This window comes from Taudactylus pleione, unplaced genomic scaffold (genome assembly GCF_031769625.1).
Source record: "Taudactylus pleione unplaced genomic scaffold, aTauple2 ptg002739l, whole genome shotgun sequence".
Lineage (NCBI taxonomy): Eukaryota > Metazoa > Chordata > Amphibia > Anura > Myobatrachidae > Taudactylus > Taudactylus pleione.
In genome coordinates this window covers 144,263-164,753 of record NW_028287115.1, presented here as the reverse complement: position 1 = coordinate 164,753, position 20,491 = coordinate 144,263, and the positions used below count along the sequence as shown (strand labels likewise).

The window sequence follows — 20,491 nt, the reverse complement described above, 5'->3', positions numbered from 1 at the left end:
GACGTCTCCCGCGGCCCGACTGATCTGACCAACGAGGTGAGGTGACAGACGACCGTCCGCCATTTTGTTTGCTGCAGAGGATTCAAAAGTGAATGGGAGGATGTCCTGATTCTGCACTCCCTTCCTAACTAAGGTATTGTCTTCAGCTGCCTGGTGCCAAGTGCCCATTCCTCTGGCTGGGTTCACCGCTGTGACTCACCCTTCTGTTTCTGGACTGTGGGGGTGCAACATTGATTGAAGTCTGCGAGGGAGGCAGTGCCCCTATGTGTCTGTTTGGTGCTCACACTACTCAGTGGATTTATAAGGCACAGTACTTAAATATGATTTAGAAGACACCTTCATCCAAGCTTTCCTTATTTCTCACAACCATTTCTATGAAGATGTAAAGATGTGATCTCTCTGAATACAGGAATCCTGCTTTGGATATGAATGTTCACTATATAAAGATGCCATATTGATGATTTTAGGTGTTTCACACTGCTTCATAACTTAATCTCAAACCTGCAGACTTCTCACTATGCCTAAACCTCGCAAGTCGGCTCCCCCAAGTGGTAATCTTACCTCCTTTATAAATAAAATGCAGACCCCATCTCATAAGTCAGTGGCTCCTTCCATATCTGCCCAGACTTCAGAACCGGAAGAGGAGTCGGATTTACCGGCAAGCTCCATGAGAGATAGCATTGCCTCCATTCTTTCTGAGATGAAATCGCTTAAAAATGCATTCCACTCTGAGATTCAAAAAGCGGTCTCTGGTCTCAAAACCGAGGTTTCAGAGCTTGGAACTCGCACTGATGAGATGGAACATAAAATGGATGAGGTAATCCAGTTCCAACAGGAGATGGAGCATTCTATGGGCCTGATTCAGAGCCGGACGCAATTAGCGCTCGCTCGTCCAGAAAATAGGGGTGGCTATTCAAATCAACCGTTCGCTCTTTGCGGTCTGTTCACGCCTCTAGGTCTGAACGAGCGAACAAAACTTGCGGTCGTTTTTTGGAAAAATACGCCCCCTGGCCGCTCGCATCCTACGTCATGTCCGCTATTTATTAGATTAACCGAGTACATCGACCAGGGTATGAACTGCTCGCTATTCCTATTGCAATTTGCTACCTAGATACAAAATACATCTTTCTCATCTACTGCCAGAGATCAGATCAGTGGATCGGGATTGGTTGTTGCCATGATATTTTTTTTCCATGCCTGTTACAGTGATTGGTTGACTTGATTCACCATTTACATAAATGGGGTCGACTTGAGTTCTGTACTCACAGACAGTGACATCACAGATGTACTGCTATAGAAATCATTTATTTTAACTCTAGTAGAGACCTGCAGTGAATAACACATTCTCTGCCAGAGGCAGTTACTAAATTATTTGCCTCTGCACTGTTACTGATCTTCATAGTAGTCATTCATCCCTGAATAAAAAATGTATGGAAAACAATGATAACCTCATATCTGATGAAAAGAAATGTTTTACCATGTTGTCAGCATGCTTGGTGACGGTATTTTCACACATAACAGTGTTTATGTATGTTTAACAATCATTATATACAAGGTTGAGTAATTGATGTAACCCAATCAGGTATGTGCCAGAATTGGATTGGTTGGCTCTCCTGCCTCCTATGATCAGCTGGTCCGTCAGGTAGAGGACCTGAAGAAGGAGAATTCTCACCTTAGGAGGGAGCTGCAGGATAACAGCAGCCAGCTGAGCCGCCTAGAGCATGACACATCAGACATGAAGGTGAGGGTGGAAGAAAGTATGTACTGGGAAAGTCAATGGAATGCTATACAGAAAGAGAGCAAAATAGTAAAAAACAATGGAGGGAAGATGAAAGGCATTGCAAGAATAATATGAGACACAACTAACATAGTATAAATATGGTTCTGGAGAAAATAAATCTATATAAGCACACAAATAAAAGGACACAGCACCAGACAATGATGCAGTGGTCCTTGCTCATTGCAGGATTTATTCAGATAACCTAGTTCACCATATGTGTGCTGCTTTTAGCATACGGTTTATCAGTGCATTGTAATTGGTGTTTTTGCAACAGACAATGAGAAGAAAAACCTTGTGAAATCCGTTAAAAGAGCAATTTGCATAATTACCATGGCCAGGCATAGCATGACACTAATATCAGTCTTCTGTATAAACAGACTTACTAGACCAGCAGGGAAGGGGTTTGTGGTGGCTGGTAAATGTGGAGTAGACTGTCTTATCTTACAAATTTACAACAATGCTGAACAATTTTTTTATAATAAAAGATAATGTTACTATTAGCGACCACTTAGTGGGAGAATATTGCTTTTTCCACAACCACTGAATTAGTATCGATAAGCAAATTACAAATTATCTAATGTAATACTAATAAGACACTGTAATACTACAGTGTCTTATCTGTATCAAATAAAAAATACTTTTATACAGGTTGGATGTATGATGTATGCCAGACCTTTTTATGTTTCATACAGTCACGCCATCCCATTATTATTACCAATTGCGCTTCTCACTATTATCATGAGCATACAGATGTACTGCTTTTTTTCACACACTGTGGGAGCCAGATGGCGGAGCTCAGGAGAGAGCTCCAGTCTCCGGCTGCAGGGAAGGAGCCGCCAATGGTAACAAAATTTCAGCGAGCGCTGGGCAAATGGTGAAGACTGTGGCAGCGCCTCTCCAGCCCGGCACCAACCCTGTGCTGGATGCGCAGTGGATGTGCGAGTAGCAATTAGTCCATACAACAGGTCAGGGCAGTAACTAGGGATGTGCGACCAGTGCTGCCACACAGAGCGCAGGGCTCGGTGGGCATCACCGTCTCTGCCCCACGGCCCTTACTGGAACAGCACCCTACAGCCAGTATCACAGTATACTTTGGACGCTACAGGCAGACACCCTGTCATGTGTACAGCTGCCCGGAGCGTCTTGAAGATGCTCCAGGCACTGCTGCACTTCTGGGTGCTGGAGGCCCCTGTCCCCTATGCACAGCATCATGACATCATGCACAAAGGGGGCGGGGCTGGCACAGGGTGCTGTTAAGCCCTTTTGCGGCCTTGCAACAAGTAACTTAACCAGGTAGGAAAACAGGTGGCGCTGGACACAGGGCTAATCACAGGTACAGCTTGCAAGTATGGTGCCAGATACAGCCTGGATTGTATAGGGTATGCTGGGCATTGTAGTGCGCTGGCTTGTATTAGTGCATAAGCCCTGGTGGCGTGTAGCAGTATGCTCCCTATGGCTAATGATAGTGACACAGGGTATTGGGGTACACTGTAGGGCCTTCTATCTGAGCACAAGACACATACATGCAACAAATGCATAATGTATTCATTATCTCTTGATCACAGGAGGTTCTGAAGCATCTTCAGGGAAAACTTGAACAGGATGTGGGCACATCAGCAGGGCATTCTGATGTATTTGACCAGATGAAAGGTGAGGGAAATAACACAAAACAATATGTCCACTTTGTAAAGATCCAAGTAGTCCTGCTGCATTTATTATTTATTATACATTATACAATGCTCCAAAATGGCTTTCTTTTTGGTTATTTACTTTTTACCTGCCTCCCTGTTCCTCTTTGCTAGACAGTCCCTTCCGAAAGCCATTGGCAGTCTATTAAAGGATAGTATAGTCAAATGCAGCACCAAACATTCATTTATGTTTTATGACAAAGTTAGTTAGCTAAATGTTTCTCCAATGTGATTCTATGAATATGTCTAATGATAGGTCCACTTTAATCTATGCTGACCCCATGATATCCATTGTGTTACAGCCCTGCAAGGTGATATCCCTGGACTGTATAACCAGTATGCATCTTCAGCCATTGGTCCTCCCGATGCCTCTGTGGGCTTGGGTCGGGCTTCTGGAACACCATCACTGCAATCTGATACTCCTCAGAAGAAAGGAAGGGGAGAGAGTCGTTCCAATGGAATATTAAAAGCAGAACTGGACAGGGAAAGGTAAGAAAATGCCAAGTGTTAGCAGCACAAATTAAGGAATGGTTCAGGTGATGAGGATTAACATAAAGACTTCAGTAAATAGTGTAGGTGCTGCAGAGTGAGGTGGTATGACATGGTGACAGCCAATATGTAGATAGTGGTGAAATGTTGATATATCAGAATGTCGACATATCATCCCTGGTGGCCCAGTGGTGACTTACCTGCCCTGGGCAGCATACAACAGGATTTATGTCCAATTTGGCCCCACATGTGGTGGGCCACACGGCAATGATCTGGTTTGTTGCTAAGATAATATGATAATCACTTTATGGGTTATTATTCATCCAATTTGGATGGTTAATATTCTGTATGCCAGATTTGGTAATTGAATAAACAGATTAGCCTTGATGATCACCCCAAAAAAATCTGATTGATCCCAATGAAATTATATGAAACATTTATCTTGATAGATCTCTGTTGTTGGGAGAGATTGATAAGGAAGAAAAAGAAAAACTCTGGTATTACTCCCAGCTTCAAAGTCTGTCCAAGCGCTTGGAGGAACTGCCGCAGGTGGAGACGGTGAGATGCTCCGAGACCTTTAAAGTAGAAAACCTGAAGGTCATATGCTCTGTGTATCTATTGCACTATTTGTCATCCACCACACTATTACTATCTCTCATTTCCACAACCTGTTCCTTTGCCTTACTTGATAGTCATTTATTCTGTTTCAGTTCTCAATGCAGATTGATCTTATCCGACAACAGCTGGAGTTTGAGTCCGAGCATCTGCGCTGCGTGTTAGAGGAAAGATTTGGTACAGCAGATGAGATGGTGCAGAGAGCACAGGTAGGAACTCATAGTGTGAGATAAATATAAACCATGACCAGCTATAAACCATTTAAAACATTAATAATACAATTTCCTGCTTTGTTCCAATGTTTCCTTGACTCAGTAAGGGGACGTCAAGCCGCGTGCCTGCTTGCGCAAATACAATAGATGAAATATATTAGGGATATATGACCAGTAGCCTGATACATTATGCTGTACTGTCAGGTGTGGTATAAGAGATAAACTCCCCCATATCGCCGTTTAATACAACTTCCCCTATGTCTCTCAGGAGTAATTAACGTATTTGTGCCCTGGGCCCTGTAATGTCCTAAAGCCAAATTACCAGGAGTCATCCAAAGTATCTAGGAAGGGACACATCTCACCATATTCCCTGTCCATTGTTTCCTTCCTCTATGCCCACGTTCTATACTGGAGCAGCTGCCCTGAACTCTCTATTGCTCCAATGTGCACCACTCTACAATTGTATAGCCAGCGGCTATTTTTTTAAGGCACCCAACAGAGCACTTCAATTGTTTCTCCATCTGAGTGTAATAGCCGCCTGCACCGCCATTTCTGCTTGCAACCTCAGGGGGATGCTAGCAAAAATGTGCAAGGACTTTAGAGGGGTTAAGTCGTTCCACACGACTAAACCCATTCTAATAGGGCGTAAGGAAGGCAATAATTAATGAGCACCCAGAACAGTTGAATTGCAAAACTTGGTGCTCATTAATTATCGCCGCCCATGCAACATCTACTGTTCAAAAAGGAAGGGAATGTTGGAGTCCCATTCCTTCTGAGCCCAACATTGGTACAAGGTTCTGCTACAGTAGGAATATGCTGTATATGACATGTGTAGAAGCCTCTGATAACTGGAGACAACATCCACTAAAAATATAGAGCTAGAAAACAAGCATAACCCAAACCCATTTGTCTCATTTCAATGTAGGAGCTTTTAAAATGTACTGCATACAGCTTTCTGAAAGCTATGTACTATATCCAGAAATGTGAGTGTTGTGTTGCTGAAAAGGAAATTATCATAAAAAATTAATAAACACTCCATTAACTCAAGCCTGACCACTCATGTTATTTTGGGTGTTGTCACTTACTATGTGCAGGAGAAATTACAGGTTAGATATACAAGAATAATTCCTTTCCAGGGTGGCAGCCATGCCTAGGCAGGGTACGCAGTCGGGAAGCCGGCGGACGTAATCCTGACAGCCGGCTTCCCAACTGCTTTATCCCAGCGAGGGTTAAGTGATAGGCGTCTAAATCTAGACACCTGTCATTTTACAGACGCCGGGAGACCGGCGCCCGGCATCCCGATCGAAGGGATGCCGGGCGCCGCCGCGGACAGCCGCTGGGGGGGGACTTAGGGTTAGGCACCCCCCCGAGAGGTTAGGGTTAGGCAAGGGGAAGGGAGGGCTAGGCACCCCCGCGGGGGACTTAGGTTTAGGCGGCGGGGAAGGGGGGGTTAGGTTTAGGCTCTGGGGGAAGGTTAGGCACCCCTGAGGAGGGTTAGGGGGGGGAGGTTAGGTTAGTTAATACTTACCTTGGGACGATCTGGATTTTCAGCCATGTCGGCCAGCCGCTGTCGGGATTTGAACCGCCGCACTTGCGTCCGCCGGTAATTCATACCGATTCCCTGGGCAGCTGTGGCAAACACTCATAGGTTAGTGTTCTCTCACCTGTTCCCGACTCCTCAAAACAGTACCTCCAACTGAGTTGTTGACACTCTTCAGGCCATAGGTCCTAGCACACAGTTTCCAGTGTTCCCCTCACTGTCATTATTAATTAAAAAAATTAGTCAGGTTGTTTTTGTTAGAGGAAACAAATACGTTGAAATTAATTCCTGACCGATTAACAAGCAGAATATTAAAGTCATGTTTTTAGTGTCATCCTACATTATGGGGAGGACATCCCACACTACAGCCGCTGCTAAACTGGAACGTTCTGTCCGTTCATCTACCCCTCTGGTGCCTGCGGAGGGTCCTACTCCATCTTCCTTACAAGCAGCGCACAATGTTGTCCAAAACCTCCACCTGAAATCACCCTGCAACAGGTACTTGATGCAGTTAATAGCAGCGTGAAGCGGGTTACAGCAAAAATAGGGGAGGTGCAGTCGGGTTCATCCCATCAACGTCAGGATTTGCAAAAAGTCTGCGAGCGTGTTGGTGAAGCTGATACTCCCATTTCCACCCTAGAGGACTCTCACTGTCTTCTTAAAATGCAAGTTGAGACTGGCCTCCCGGATGTCCAGTATACAGGAAAATTATCGAATGTGGAGTATCAAAGCATGCCTAGTTTGGGATTTGGTACAAGGGGAGGGGGATAGTTGGGTTACCTCTCTTTTTTTTTTAGGTTCTTTATATTTTGTCCTTTTATTTATGCATTTTTTTTATCTTGTATGTTTTTGCTAATGTGGTGTTGCAGTGGTTCCCGGGAGGCAGTGGCCTCTTATACCAAGAGTTTGGGGGTATTTATGCACTTGCCAGTTTGCTAGGAGTTTTCATATGCATGGTACCTTGGTGGGTCTGGAATGGGTTGTCTCTTGTTGTTCAGTCGATAATTTGTATAATCCATGTCTGCACAACTGCTTTAGGTACTGATGTGGAACATCAGGGGGTAAAACGACAGGTTAAAATGCTCTTTAGTCCTTAAACAAGTTTGGCACTATAGTTCAGGTATTATTTGTATAACAGACTCATTTAGTGGGTGGCAGACTTTTATCTCTCAAGAGACCATGGGTTGGTTGGATTTAACATGCTTCTCATACCACCTCCTTTAGAGGTGTATCTGTCCTCTGGAAAATCTGTCTGTTTTGTGTTGGACTTTGGTTTAGGGCACTATACATACCTCCCCCATATTCTCATGATGTTCTCAAGAGAGTTGCTGAATTTGTTACCCTTTCCCCTGGCATTCTAGTGTTGTGTTCAGGGGATTTTAACACTGTTATAGACCCTTACTTGGACATGTTTGCTTCTTTTGTGGCAGACCTGGGCCTGGTGGAACCCTGAATAGTTAAACATCTGAGTTTGAAACAGTACTCTTGTTTCTCTCATTCCTATCACTCTTTTTCAAGGATTGACCTGGCCCTTGTCTCCCACGGCTTGCTGCCTTCAGTGCGTACAGTCGATTACAAATGTAGAGGTAATTCCTAACCCTGGATTTGGGCCTAGCCTGACAGAAAGTTAAGGTATTTTGGAAACTGCATCCATTCTGGTTACTGTAGATGGGGGCTGGCTCTGAGCTGGAGGCGATCTGGGGTGGTTTATTCTCTGACAATATTAGGATGGCCTCATTACCAATTGTTTGGGATAGTTTTAAAGCATATTTATGTTGGTACAGTGGGTGCATAATCAAGAGATCGAGTGCAATATGACACAGATGCATTTAGCACGGACCATGGAGATCCGTGCTACATGCATCTGTGTCAGTGACACAGAAGCACGGACGGGTCAGGGAGACCCGTCTGTGCTGCTGTTTATTTCAATGACACAGATGCACGCACCGACCAGGAGATCCATACTACTTGCATCTGTGACATTGACACAGAGCACGGACGGGTCAGTGAGACCAGTCTGTGCTGCTGCAGTCAAAAAAAAACTCTGTAAAAAAATGAATAAATAAAATGGCGTTCCCCCCCCGAAACAAAAAGAGCAACCAGCCCCGGGCTTTTAGTGACCCAGTGCTGGTTGTGCTTAAATACAGGGGACAAACGACGTAGGGGTCCCTTGTACTTAAGCACAACCAGCACCAGGCTAGTCAGAACCAGCCCTGGTTACCAGAATACGAGGGACAAATGACATAGGGGTCCCCCGTACTTTGCACAACCAGAACTGGGCTCTGATACGGTCCTGGTTCTGGAAATACAGGGGGGAAAAAATGAGTAGGGTTCCCCTGTATTATCCAAAACCAGCACAAGACTTTTAGCCGGGGGCTAATACCACAGCCAGGGGAGCCCTTTCACCGGGCTCCCCAGCTGAAGCATTAACCCTGACCACTAGTCAGCCCAGGCCGGAGATCTCTGGGGAGCTGGGGACCCCGCCAATAAAGGGGTCCCCCTCTCCAGGGCACCCCAGGCCTAAGCTGATAGTCCAGGGCTATCCCCGCCACCCCTGGGGCAGTAGGTGCCGGGTTGATAGTGTAGTGTAGTGCATTTCAAATAGTTAAAAATATTGTCTTTTGCTGTGGAACTACAGATCCCAGCAAGCTTCCCCCCCATACTGGTACTTGGAGAACCACAAGTACCAGCATGCGGGGCATTACGGGCTCGCTGGTACTTGTAGTTCCACAGCAAAAGCAATATTAAAATAAAATAGGACACAAATCGTACAAAGTAGAAGTTTATTAAACATACATGCACTCACACATGTACACATACTCACCTATGTAGCCCATCGGTCCCCTTCTCCAGTAGAATCCATAGGGTACCTGTAAAAAGAAAGAAAATGTCCATAATCACCATCTCCTATGCGAAGTTCAGGTCCTTTTCATTCCAAAGTAAGCAACCCATGGGGTCTTGGCAAAACAAAAACATGAAAATACGCGAGTAACCAGACTTTAGTACCGTAAGGATGGTACTTCCTGAATGAAAAGCTCAGCAGCAGGGTATCACTATGGAAACCCTGCCACTGAGCGCTCATTGGCTGAGAGGGATGAGCTTTCCGCCTCTCAGCCAATGAACGGTTCCCACCATTTTTTTTTTTTTTTTTTTTACCGCAGCAACACAACCGGGTCTCACTGACCCGTCCGTGCTCTGTGTCAATGACAGTGCTTCTGTGTCCATGCCTGTAGCACGGATCTCCCTGGTCCGTGCTACATGCATCGCTATCGTGCATGATGTGCACAAACACCGTACGATGTTTGTCACATCGTACACAATAGGTCGAAATCTTACTGCAGGTTCAGTTGATCTACGATGCCGATATACGACGCCGGGGACGCGCATCGCAATTGTACTGGAATACCACTTTTTACACAATTGGTCATTACGAATTATCGAAATTGGCCAAATTGTGTAAAAAAAAAATCACACCGTGTATGGGCACCTTTAGAGACAGGTCTAATCGTAGTCTACTGTTTTCAGCTTATTCTCACTACACTTTTGCTGAAAGGACAAGGGTCGCAGAGAGGGGGGAGGGTACTACTTACCTGGGCCATTTGGAGAGACCCAGTGGGGGCCCGACACAGTGACCACCCCCACTGCTCTGCCCTACTACCGCTGGCCTTACCTGTATAGCAGCACAGCCACAGCGGCACATCGGGCAGTGAGAGAGTGGAGACTACAGCTGTTGATTGGTGACACCACAATACTCCTTTCTATTTTTATGTTTGTAATTCTATTTGTGTTATTTGTTACTTTCTTTATTCTGTAAACTGTGAAAATGTTTAATAAATATCAAGTCATGTTTTTAGTATTTTCACTATGCGTTTTGTCATGTGCGCCTGCAATCCCGCAACAGCATCCCTATTATATAAGAGTAGTTGCATAAAGTAGGATATGGACATATACCAGTGTAAATGAGGCAAATAAGTGCATTCATACAACTAAACATGCAGCACATCTGCTTAGCAGATAGTGATTCGATTAGTAAATATATTACACTGTTTACTATGTTAGATGTTTTTCTCCTTTATTTCCATCTCATTTTACCTTGCACGGCACTATATTTTCTCCTATCAGCAGATATTAAAACTATTTTTTTTTCACAGAATCCTTCTCCCCATGCCTTGAATAGTATACTAAATGTGGTGTCATTCCACCTATTAGTTAGAAGAACTACAGCCAGCTTTGAACAGAGAAACTTTAATCATGGCCATGATGTATATAATTTGAGAACTTATTGATTGTGATCTGTCTCCTATCTCATCAGATTCGGGCATCTCGTCTAGAGCAGATTGAGCAGCAGTTGGAAGAAATGCAGAGAACAGGACACAGGGAACAAACTACAGAGGTAAAAGCTTCCCTGCAAGGTTACACTCTATAGCAGTGCTGTCCAAGTCTGTGTGCATACAAAGCCGGACTTATATTTATTAGTTATATTATAACTATGTGCACGCACGATTAATACTCCATCCAACCCACAGGCTCACAGCACCGTCACCATCAGATTTGTTCCAGTCCCAGTTTTAGTATATATTATGATTTGTAGTTTTTCATGTCTTCTGTCCTTTTGTACTCCCCTGGTATTGGACTGGTACAGTTTACAATAGGCACTTGGAGCCAATTAATACTGGCAACTGCTTATATCTGATTACCCCTGCTCCTACCCCACAAGCCTCATTCCTACGTATCATATATGCATACATACTCTCTTTATACTGCTCCCATTTATTTGGGCATATTTATTAAAATTGTGATAAATGCCCCAAAAACTTTTGTTCCTTATTGTCACTACTCACTGCGATAAGCAGCTGTCACAGCGATTTCTAAAAGTTACGCTTTTGCCACTAATGATGGTGATGAAAGCTTCTTAAATGTCAGTGTTACATGCGCACTGAGAGCCAGAGGAGACAGAGGGATCAAATGGATTCCTTTCTGCACTCTGGACCATCTTCCAATAGGTAAGAGCTAGCTAATGTCATCTGAAGATGGGTCAGCTATCAGAGTCAATCTCTGAAAACTTTTAGTTTGAATAACTAAATAATATTTATAAATAAATGTCAATAAATAATTATAATTAAGGATATCATGTTCCCAGGCCAGTGCAAGTCTTGAACCTGCAGAAAAAATAATGGCAGAGAATATATCACAACCAGAGGACAACTCAGGCCATCAGGAAAACAAGGTAATTGTGTAAGAATGATGTTGGTTGTAACATTAGGAAACAAAGTGATTCAAAAAAAGGTTTAAAGATACCTCATAAGACTTTAGGCCTGATTCAGACCCGCTCGCTAGATGCGGCCACTCGCTCCCAGCGTATGGAAATTCAGCTAAGTGACGTCAAGGCAGGAGCTCGCACGGCAAGGCATAAGCACGCCCACTATGTCTTGGCGTGCGATCACTTTGTGTTTACAGACGCCAACCAGCCTGTCTTTAGCTGCCCACTAGCGAACGTCATCTCCAGGAAGTATATACAACCATCTGTACATCAGGTTCCATCGGATCTGACCGCATTGCTTGTGGTTGACTGTACCCTACCGCAAGCACTGCGAGCACTTCAGTGTATAGCTCAACCAGGTGACGTGTACTATGACGCTGCCTGTTAATTATGCACGCCTCTGAAATGGCATTAAAACACTCAGGCATGCCTGCGTTCGCAACTCCACTCCCCTGTTACTACTGTTACCACCCACAAACGGCCTCTCCTGTCACTCATTCCACTGGGCTGTCTTTGCAAGGTGAGCGAGCGCATCCCGATTTCTTGTACTAGTTTCCGCACGGGCACTGCGAAGTATACGCATGCGCACATTGGTCTGCAACGAGCGATCGCTTGCTAGCGAGTAGGTCTGAATCAGGTCCTTTGCCTGTACGCACAGTGATGATATATTAGCGTACAGAATGATGACCTATTAATGCTATGGTTATAAAGCAATACGACACTGATATCAACGGTTTCCCACAGGTTGAGGTTGTATTCTGGCTTCTGTCCATGTTGGCCACACGTGATAAGGACGACATGTCACGCACTCTGCTGGCCATGTCCAGCTCACAGGACAGTTGTCAGGCCATGCGCAGATCTGGTTGCCTTCCACTGTTGCTTCAGATCCTGCATGAGACGGAACGGGATGTAAGGACGCACGAATCCCAGGGCTTCAAGGATGCCCGAATCCGAGCAAATGCAACACTTCATAATGTCATCTTCTCACAACCAGATGAGGGACAGGCCAAAAAGGAGATGAGAGTCCTTCACATATTGGAGCAGATACGTTCCTATACAGAAACCTGCTGGGACTGGATGACTAGCTATGAGCAGAGGAATGGTGTGCAAGACATTATACCAGGTATTTGTACATGATACATAACTCTGCTTTGTGACATTAATGTATAGTAGTGTCATCTGCAGAATGTTAAGAAACTAAATAAGCACAGGATTGCATAACATTATTAAGAGTTATAAAGCAGGGAATAATCATGTATAATAACGGGTGTAGTAGTATTACCGCCTCCTTTAGTGCCTAAGCCTAACCCTCCTCTAATTGCCTAAACCTAACCCCCCTTCCCCGCAGCCTAAACCTAAGTCTCCCTGGGGGGTGCCTAACCCTAACCCCCCTTTTCCATAGCCTAAACCTAACCCTCCCGGTGGGGGGTGCCTAGCTCTAAGTCCCCCTGGAAGCCCTAAAACCGAACCCTCACACCCCTTCCCCCCCCCCCCCTCCCCCCGTGGCTGTCCATGCCCAGCTTATCTTCGTTCAGAATCCCGGCGTAGGTCTAATGAGAGGAATCAGGATTTCGACGCCCATCATTAGTGCCTTGCCGGGATTAGACAGTTGGCATTTAGACCGTCGGCTTCCTGACTACATCCCATAATTACATGTGCTGACCGGAGGAGGCGACTTATGTCACATGATCAATAGTTAAAATGTAAATTCACGAAAACAAAAGAAATTCTAGTTTTCAACCAATGGTAACATGATCTTAAAATAATGAGAGATTAGAGCCAGGGATGCCTTCTGCACTGGCATATATAATATATAATGTCAGCCAGAACTCTGGATTTGATGGAGTAAAAAAACCTTTAGATAAATATATGTTTTAGTTTATTTAAATATTGTAAACTAAATTGTTAGTTCGAATAAGGGGGTGCTACATAGACACAAAAGGCTGATTCAGAGGTGGACGCAGACGCAGCCATGCCTTTTGGAGGTCACCCGTCTGAGACTTTATGCCAATGCCGCTACCCTTCCCTGGTGTACATCTGTGTGTATGGGAAGCAATCGGGAAGCCGACTGACTATATACCGGCAGCCGGCTTCCCGACTGTCTTATCCCGGCAAGGGTGAAATGCCGGGCGTCTAGATGTAGACGCCTGCATTTCCCTGATGCCGGGAGACCGGCGCCCGGCATCATGATTGTAGTGATGCCGGGCGCTGCGAGCGGACAGCCGCGGGGTGGGAGGGTTAGGTTTAGGGCTCCCGGGGGGGACTTAGGGTTAGGCACCCCCCTGGGAGGGTTAGGCTAGGGGGAGGGAGGGTTAGGGTTAGGCACCCCCGTGGGACTTAGGTTTAGGTAGCGGGGAAGGGGGTGGTTAGGGTTAGGCACTTAGAGGGGGGATTAGGGTTAGGCACTTGGGGGGGAAGTTAGAGTTAGGCACTCCTAAGGAGGGTTAGGGTTAGGGGGGTTAGGTTAGTGGATACTTACCTATCCACGATCGGGATTTCCAGCGCTGTCGGGCTTCTGCTGCGTCGCACTCTGCTCCTGTCGGGCTGCCGCTGACGGGAATCGAACCCATTCCGTGTGTATGAATGTGCGAAGACTGAGATGTCCACTTTCAGCATCCGTACACGCTGTAATACCAGCTGGTGCGTCTTTATACGCCACCATCAGTCGCACCATGGAAACGTGCACCAGTCCTACGGTAGGTGCAGATATACCGTCTGAGTTTAGTATCAAAGTGAATGATTGGGTGTCTGAGTATGCAAACACTAGTTCATCGACACCCGCCACACTCCCATAACACACCCATCTCCGTTCGACTGCTTAGCCACCGCACAGGTATGCCCAGCACTTTTCCAAGCCATCTCTGATAGAGCGCATCTCTATCACAACAGCACCTTCTGTGTAACGCCTGCGCTGAGCGACTTTTTAGGGATACACACACGCAAAAAATCGCGTGAACATCGCCATCTGAATCAGGCCCAAATACTTAAATTCAAGGAGAGGCATTAAGTTCTGCACACAAAATAAAATAATATATAACTTTTATTAAAATATTGTTCCATATGTTGTTCAATTAAAAAGGATGAAAAAACTGAAATTATTAAAAATAAATGAATACACATAATTTCTTATGAATATGCTCCTAAAATGTGTCCATTCAACAGAATTCTAAAGGAAAAAAAGGCTTAGAGACATGTATCAGCATTTTCTCTAGATGACGCCAGGTACAGGAGAATGAAGACTTCCTAATTTCTCACAAATGAAAGCAACACCTGTGGTGTACAAAGAAACATAATACATATCAGGGCTGTGGGACTGAATTGACACAGATCGCAATTGCAACCATGTACGCAGATAAGCAGATTGTTGCGTACAGCGCAATCCTATGCACCACACAGCGCGTGTGCGGAGATTGCACTGCGATTACACCTGCAGACAGGGATCCAACACAGAGTGAGTGACAGAACGTGAGCGTTTGGGGGTGGTGACGTGAGAGTGGTTGCAGAAATGCAGGCGTGCCTGTCTGTTTGAACGCCATTGCATGGGCGGGCATAACTTAGCCACTGTGATTGCAGCTTGAGTACACTGCGCGCGATGAGACTTACAATTTCTGAGACAGGTCAGACGTGCTGTAATTGTGCCTGACGGGCTGATGTTATCGATGTATACGCAGGACTGCGAGGTGTTACAGATGTGAAAAAGCAGTAGTGGGCATCTCTATGCTGGCTGAGCGGTGGCAGACATTAGAATATTTTTGCAGCTTCATTGCGTGCGATTACACAGCTGCGATCACAATTGCGATCCGTGCTGAATCAGACCCTGAATCAGATACTCGGTGGTTCTCAGGTGTGCTCTGCTCACTAGAAGGAACTGTACACACTGGCATGCTACACATTTTAGAGGAGGGCACAGACTTCTGTTGAATTTACTAGGACTGTCATTGCTAGCTATCCTGGTTGCCTTTCCTCTATTGGACTGCAACAACCATTTTGCATTCACCATTGTATACTAGTTAAATATGGCCCATTGTATACTGGCTAAACTGTATAAATAGGGTTTACTATACAAATCAGAGCTGCATATAATGATGGTTAGAATTCTAACAACTTAGAAAGGTGGCTTAGGGCTGTGTAGTATGAGTGCCATTTGGTGGCTGTGGTTTATGGAGATGTGACATAAAAAATATGGTAAAATATGGTAAGGCCTAGCTAAATCTAGTGCAGCACATTTACCTCATGAACCCCCCCTCTTTAATTTTTGCATTGCACATCAGTGCTGGAGAAGTTTATAAGATTAAAATTAGTGTGTGTGGGGGGAAGGGGGTGTAGGGTTAAACAAAAAACAGCAGTTAATAAATCCATGCCACAGTACATGTAATGAATTCATGCTGGCTAATGTATGCATTGCTAGATGTTGCATGACTGATGAAGGGCCGGGATTTGGGGACTTAATTAAACGGTATTCAATCGGGATCCGGCTGACGTAAGCCTGACAGCCGGCTTCCCGATTGCTTTATCCTGGCGAGGGTTAAATGACAGGCGTCTAAATCTAGACGCCTGTCATTTCTCCGACACCGGGAGACTGGCGCCCGGCATCCCGATCGAAGGGATGCCGGGTGCCGCGAGCCGACAGCCGCAGGGGGGGAGGGTTAGGTTTAGGGCACCCGGGGAGGACTTAGGGTTAGGCACCCCCACGGGAGGGTTAGGGTTAGGCTAGGAGAAGCAGGGTTAGGCACTTTGAGGGGGATTAGGGTTAGGCACAGGGGGTGAGGTTAGGGTTAGGCACCCCTAAGGAGGGTTAGGGTTACGGGTGTTAGGTTAGTTTGTACTTACCTAGGGACGATCGGGATTTCCAGCGCTGTCGGGCTGCCGCTGCCGGGATCTCTGCAGCTGTCGGACTGACGCTGCCGGGAATCGAACTGCCGGCCATGCGTCAGCCGGTATTTCATACCGCTTCCTATTGTGAGAGAGATTTGTGTATAATGGTAACAACTGTGCTGAAATTTGAAAATATCTGGTCTAAGTGTCTGAACTCTAGTTATGCATTCGGGTAGGGGGTCTCACTTTGGACCACCCGTGGAGAGACCCCAAGCTGTTTTCTGGCATTATCATTTGTAACATAGTCAGTATGTGCTCCTTGTGTTGTTATTTTATCATAGCTGTGCTGGTAATATATCTGGCCCTGATTCAGTGATGGATGCAAATGCCGTAGCGACTGCATCTATGTACATGTAAGAGGGGCGTGTGGTGCATGGTATTGCCTGTTGCTGTGCAGGTGTAGTTCCGTGGCTTACCTTGCATCGCATCTTCTCACCTTCAGGCCGCTGGATAACAGACGGTCCTGGTATGCAGCCTGAACTCGGATACAAATAAGGAGGTCTAGGCAGGGCTGGCACTACCATTAGGCAGCTGCCTAGAGCGCCAGGCTCCCTGGAGGGCGCCGCTGAACCGTCTAAAAAAAAATAAAAATCCTTCTTATACGTGGTGCAGATGGCGGCTGCGGCCCACGGGACTTTTTATCTCCGGCCTGCCTCTGTGGGCCACCTGACCTCCCCTGCACCCAGGCAGTTTCAGAGGGACGAACAGGGCCAGGGATGTATTGGGCCACCACCGGGACATCGGGTCAGTTCCCACTGTGTCGACCAAGATGTGTCTCCCGCCCCCTCCTCTCTCAGGACAAGGGGAGTCCCAGTGCCTCCTCTGAGTGAAAGCCAGCTCAGGCTCAGTGTCTAACACTGGCTGCGCTAGCTTTTGGGACAGAGGGAAGCCATCACCAGCATGTGCTGCAGTGCAGACGGGACTAAATGATCAGACACAGGACCAGGAGGAGGATCGAGCGTGGGCGCCAGCTATCATCTTCACTTTCCAGCCGGCGCAGCGGTCAGTCCAACCAGATGCGGACTGTGGAGGGTAGCTACCCAACATGAGGATGCCGGCAGGAGATGAGACAGCACCAAAGTGTGCAGGTTAGTGTGCTGGAGATGTGAAGGGGACAAGGGGTAGGGGGTATTTTGGCAGTGTAATCTGGAGAGGGGGCAGTGTGAGTGGTGAGGGGGGATTAGTTAGATGTAAGTTGAGGCATTGTGAGAGGGAGCAGGGTAGGCTGTGAGGGTTAACAGTCATAGCTATGAGTGGGGGCAGTGTGAAGGGGGCTGTGAGGGGGCAGTTTGATCTGGAGGGGGGATAGTAACCTGTGAGTATGGTCAGTAAGCTGTGAGGGGGTGCAGTAAGTTGTGAGTGGGGTCATGGTAAGTAAGGCAGTGTGAGAGGTGAGGAGAAGCAATGCGAGCTGTTAAGAGGACAGTGTAAGTGTTGATCAGGGCACTGAGCTGTGAGGGGGAACAGTGATATGTGAGTGGAGGCATGGAGAGGGGCAGCAGTGAGGGAGACATTCATAGCTATGAGTGGGGGCAGTATGAAGGGGCTGTGAGCTCTGAAAGGGGAACTTTGTTCTGGAGGGGACAGTGATCTAGAGGGGGCATTAGGCCGGGGGGGATGTGTAGTGAGCTATGAGGGGGCAGTAAGCTGTGAGTGGAGTCAGTGTAAGAAGAGCAGTGTAAGGAGGAGCAAAGTGAGCTGCTAGAGGTGACAGTATGAGCAGTGAGTGGGAGCAGTGTGGTCTAGAAGCAGTGTCTTTGAGAGGGGGCAGTGGTAGCCCCAAGTGCACAAAAGCAGGCTGCACAGAAATTTAGGGTAGTTAGCGGGGTTAGTGTTAGTTTTTTTGGGGGGGTTAGTATTAGGCACCCCAAGGGGGGAGGGTTAGGCACTCCCAGGGAGAGCTTAGGGTTAGGCACCCCCTGGGAGGGTTAGGTTTAGGGAGCGGTAAGGGGGGTTAGGGTTAGGCACCCCTGGGGGGAGGTTAGGGTTAGGCACTACTAAGGGAGTTTTAGGGTTAGGGGGGTGACAGGGGAGGTTAGGTTACTTACCTGCCTCTATCGGGATCTTCATCCTGTCGGGCAGCCGCTGTCAGGAATTGAACCAGCTAAACAGCCACCGGCATTTCAATCCCATTTCTCCTAAACTACAGTGTGTCACACTACTACACTTTCTACAACAACAACGGCCTGGCCCTCAACTCACCAGCCTAACAAACTTTAACTGTGTGTATGCTCTAGTGCAACTCAACAGTCTGTTCTAACAAATTTGTACGCATATAGCATTCACAAAGACACAATACACAAGGGTAAATCATGGTACTGTCTCTTTGAATCCTGCCTAAGCAGAGCTGGCCAGCTCCTCCTCACTGGTGGGGAAACAGGCTTTTACAGTGGGGGCCAGAGAGTCCTCCACTTTCCTTGACAGACCTCTAATGACAGAAGGGGGCATTGTCAGGCCTCAGTCTAATGCCCAGGCCCACCAGTGAGAGCAATTTAAAGCCTGGACTTAATGCCCAGGCTGAAAACTTGTTGGCACAGACCCACCTATCTGGGGTTCGTTATCTTAAACGATAACTGGAGCTTGGGCCTAACGCCTGCCCTACCTGGGGCTAATACCCAAATCACTTATAAGGGCTCAGGCCTGCCTGTTTAGATATATAGTGCCATCGGCCTAATGCCCAGGGGCACTTTACAGGGGCTCAGGCCACTGGCCTGTCTACTGGAGGACACAAAGAAGGGACTTGGGCCTAATGCCCATACTCTCTTTACTTAATGGGGCTAAAGGCTCTTGGGCCTGCCTACTTTGGGCACAAATAATGACCTGGGCCTAGTGTTCAGGCCACCTTATCAGCGACACAGGCTTGCTTCCTGCATAACATGCCCCACAGGCCTAGTGCCCGACTACTCTGGTGGTCAAGGGAGGGGTTAATAATACCGGTGGCTCAAGGCCGCCTATCGGTATGTTGGGAGAGGCTGCAGTGGCGAGCTTCATTGGGTTCGATTCCCAATACGGCCCTAACTGTGTGCAGTTTGTTTATTCTCCCTGTGCTTGCGTGGGTTTCCTCCGGGTACTTCGGTTTCCTCCCACACTCCAAAAATATACTGGCAGGTTAATTGGCTCCCAACAAAATTACCCCTAGTGGGTATGTGTGTGAGCATGTGGTAGCATACATTGTAAGTTCCGCTGGTGGCAAGGACTGATGTGAATGGCCAAATATTCTCGGTAAAGCGCTGTGGAATATGTGTGTGCTATATAAATAACTGGTAATAAATAATGCCATGGGAGGGTGGAGCCATGACCATTGGCTGCTGGTCCGCAAGCCGTGATTTGCTCACGTCCGGCGCCAAATTTAAACAGGTACTGCTGTTTAATGGGCACCGGTCCGTGAGCTGCAGTTAGCTCGCGGATGGCAAAAAGGCTGCCCGCCGCTGCTTTTTGACACACTGTTCCAATGCCAGCTATTGATGTGTCCCTCACTGCGCTGCAGTCCATCATAGGACTTTGTATGGTCATGCAGAATGGCTAACAGAACTAGGATACTGGAGCCTTAACAACTACGCAGGGTGAGAAACGCCCGTGAAAGTCACGACACACCTGCTTTGAGTTGCCACCACCCCCATTACCACCCACAAACAGTCTCCGATTGTCAATCCCCACTCCTCAGTGTGTCCCAGATGCATGCGCAGTAGAGAAAACATCAGCATTGTGACGGCATCTGAATCATTATGTTTGTACTTTTGTTATACTTGGTTTGTATAAAGTGATATGGCATGTGATATTATATTTTAAGGGTTTTTTTTCGCTGCTCTCTCCTTTATTTGTAACTATAATCTGTAACTTTTGTCTTTGTACCTAAACAAAAATGTCCTAAAAAAGGCTCAATCCAAAAGACAGCAGTAAAGAAAAAGAAATTATATTTTTCATTTATTTTATTGTCATTAGGGGTATATGAAATATAAGAGTGGTCATCTCTGGCTTGAGCTAGGTACACACTGTAACATTTTCCCAACAAGGCTAATGACTAGGCCAGTG

The 20,491-nt window shown here is 46.5% G+C and overlaps 1 protein-coding gene across 1 annotated transcript in view; it reads left to right on the top strand.

The window, feature by feature from the left end:
• The first annotated feature begins 517 nt into the window (after positions 1 to 517).
• Positions 518 to 20,491, top strand: part of LOC148431168 (adenomatous polyposis coli protein 2-like) — a 38,673-nt gene continuing 18,699 nt past the window's right edge. The window contains 9 exon segments of the mRNA XM_088466255.1: positions 518 to 817; positions 1,583 to 1,741; positions 3,346 to 3,430; positions 3,771 to 3,957; positions 4,407 to 4,515; positions 4,668 to 4,781; positions 10,637 to 10,717; positions 11,465 to 11,551; positions 12,329 to 12,707. Of these exon segments, the coding sequence (XP_088322381.1) occupies positions 518 to 817; positions 1,583 to 1,741; positions 3,346 to 3,430; positions 3,771 to 3,957; positions 4,407 to 4,515; positions 4,668 to 4,781; positions 10,637 to 10,717; positions 11,465 to 11,551; positions 12,329 to 12,707 (1,501 nt within the window).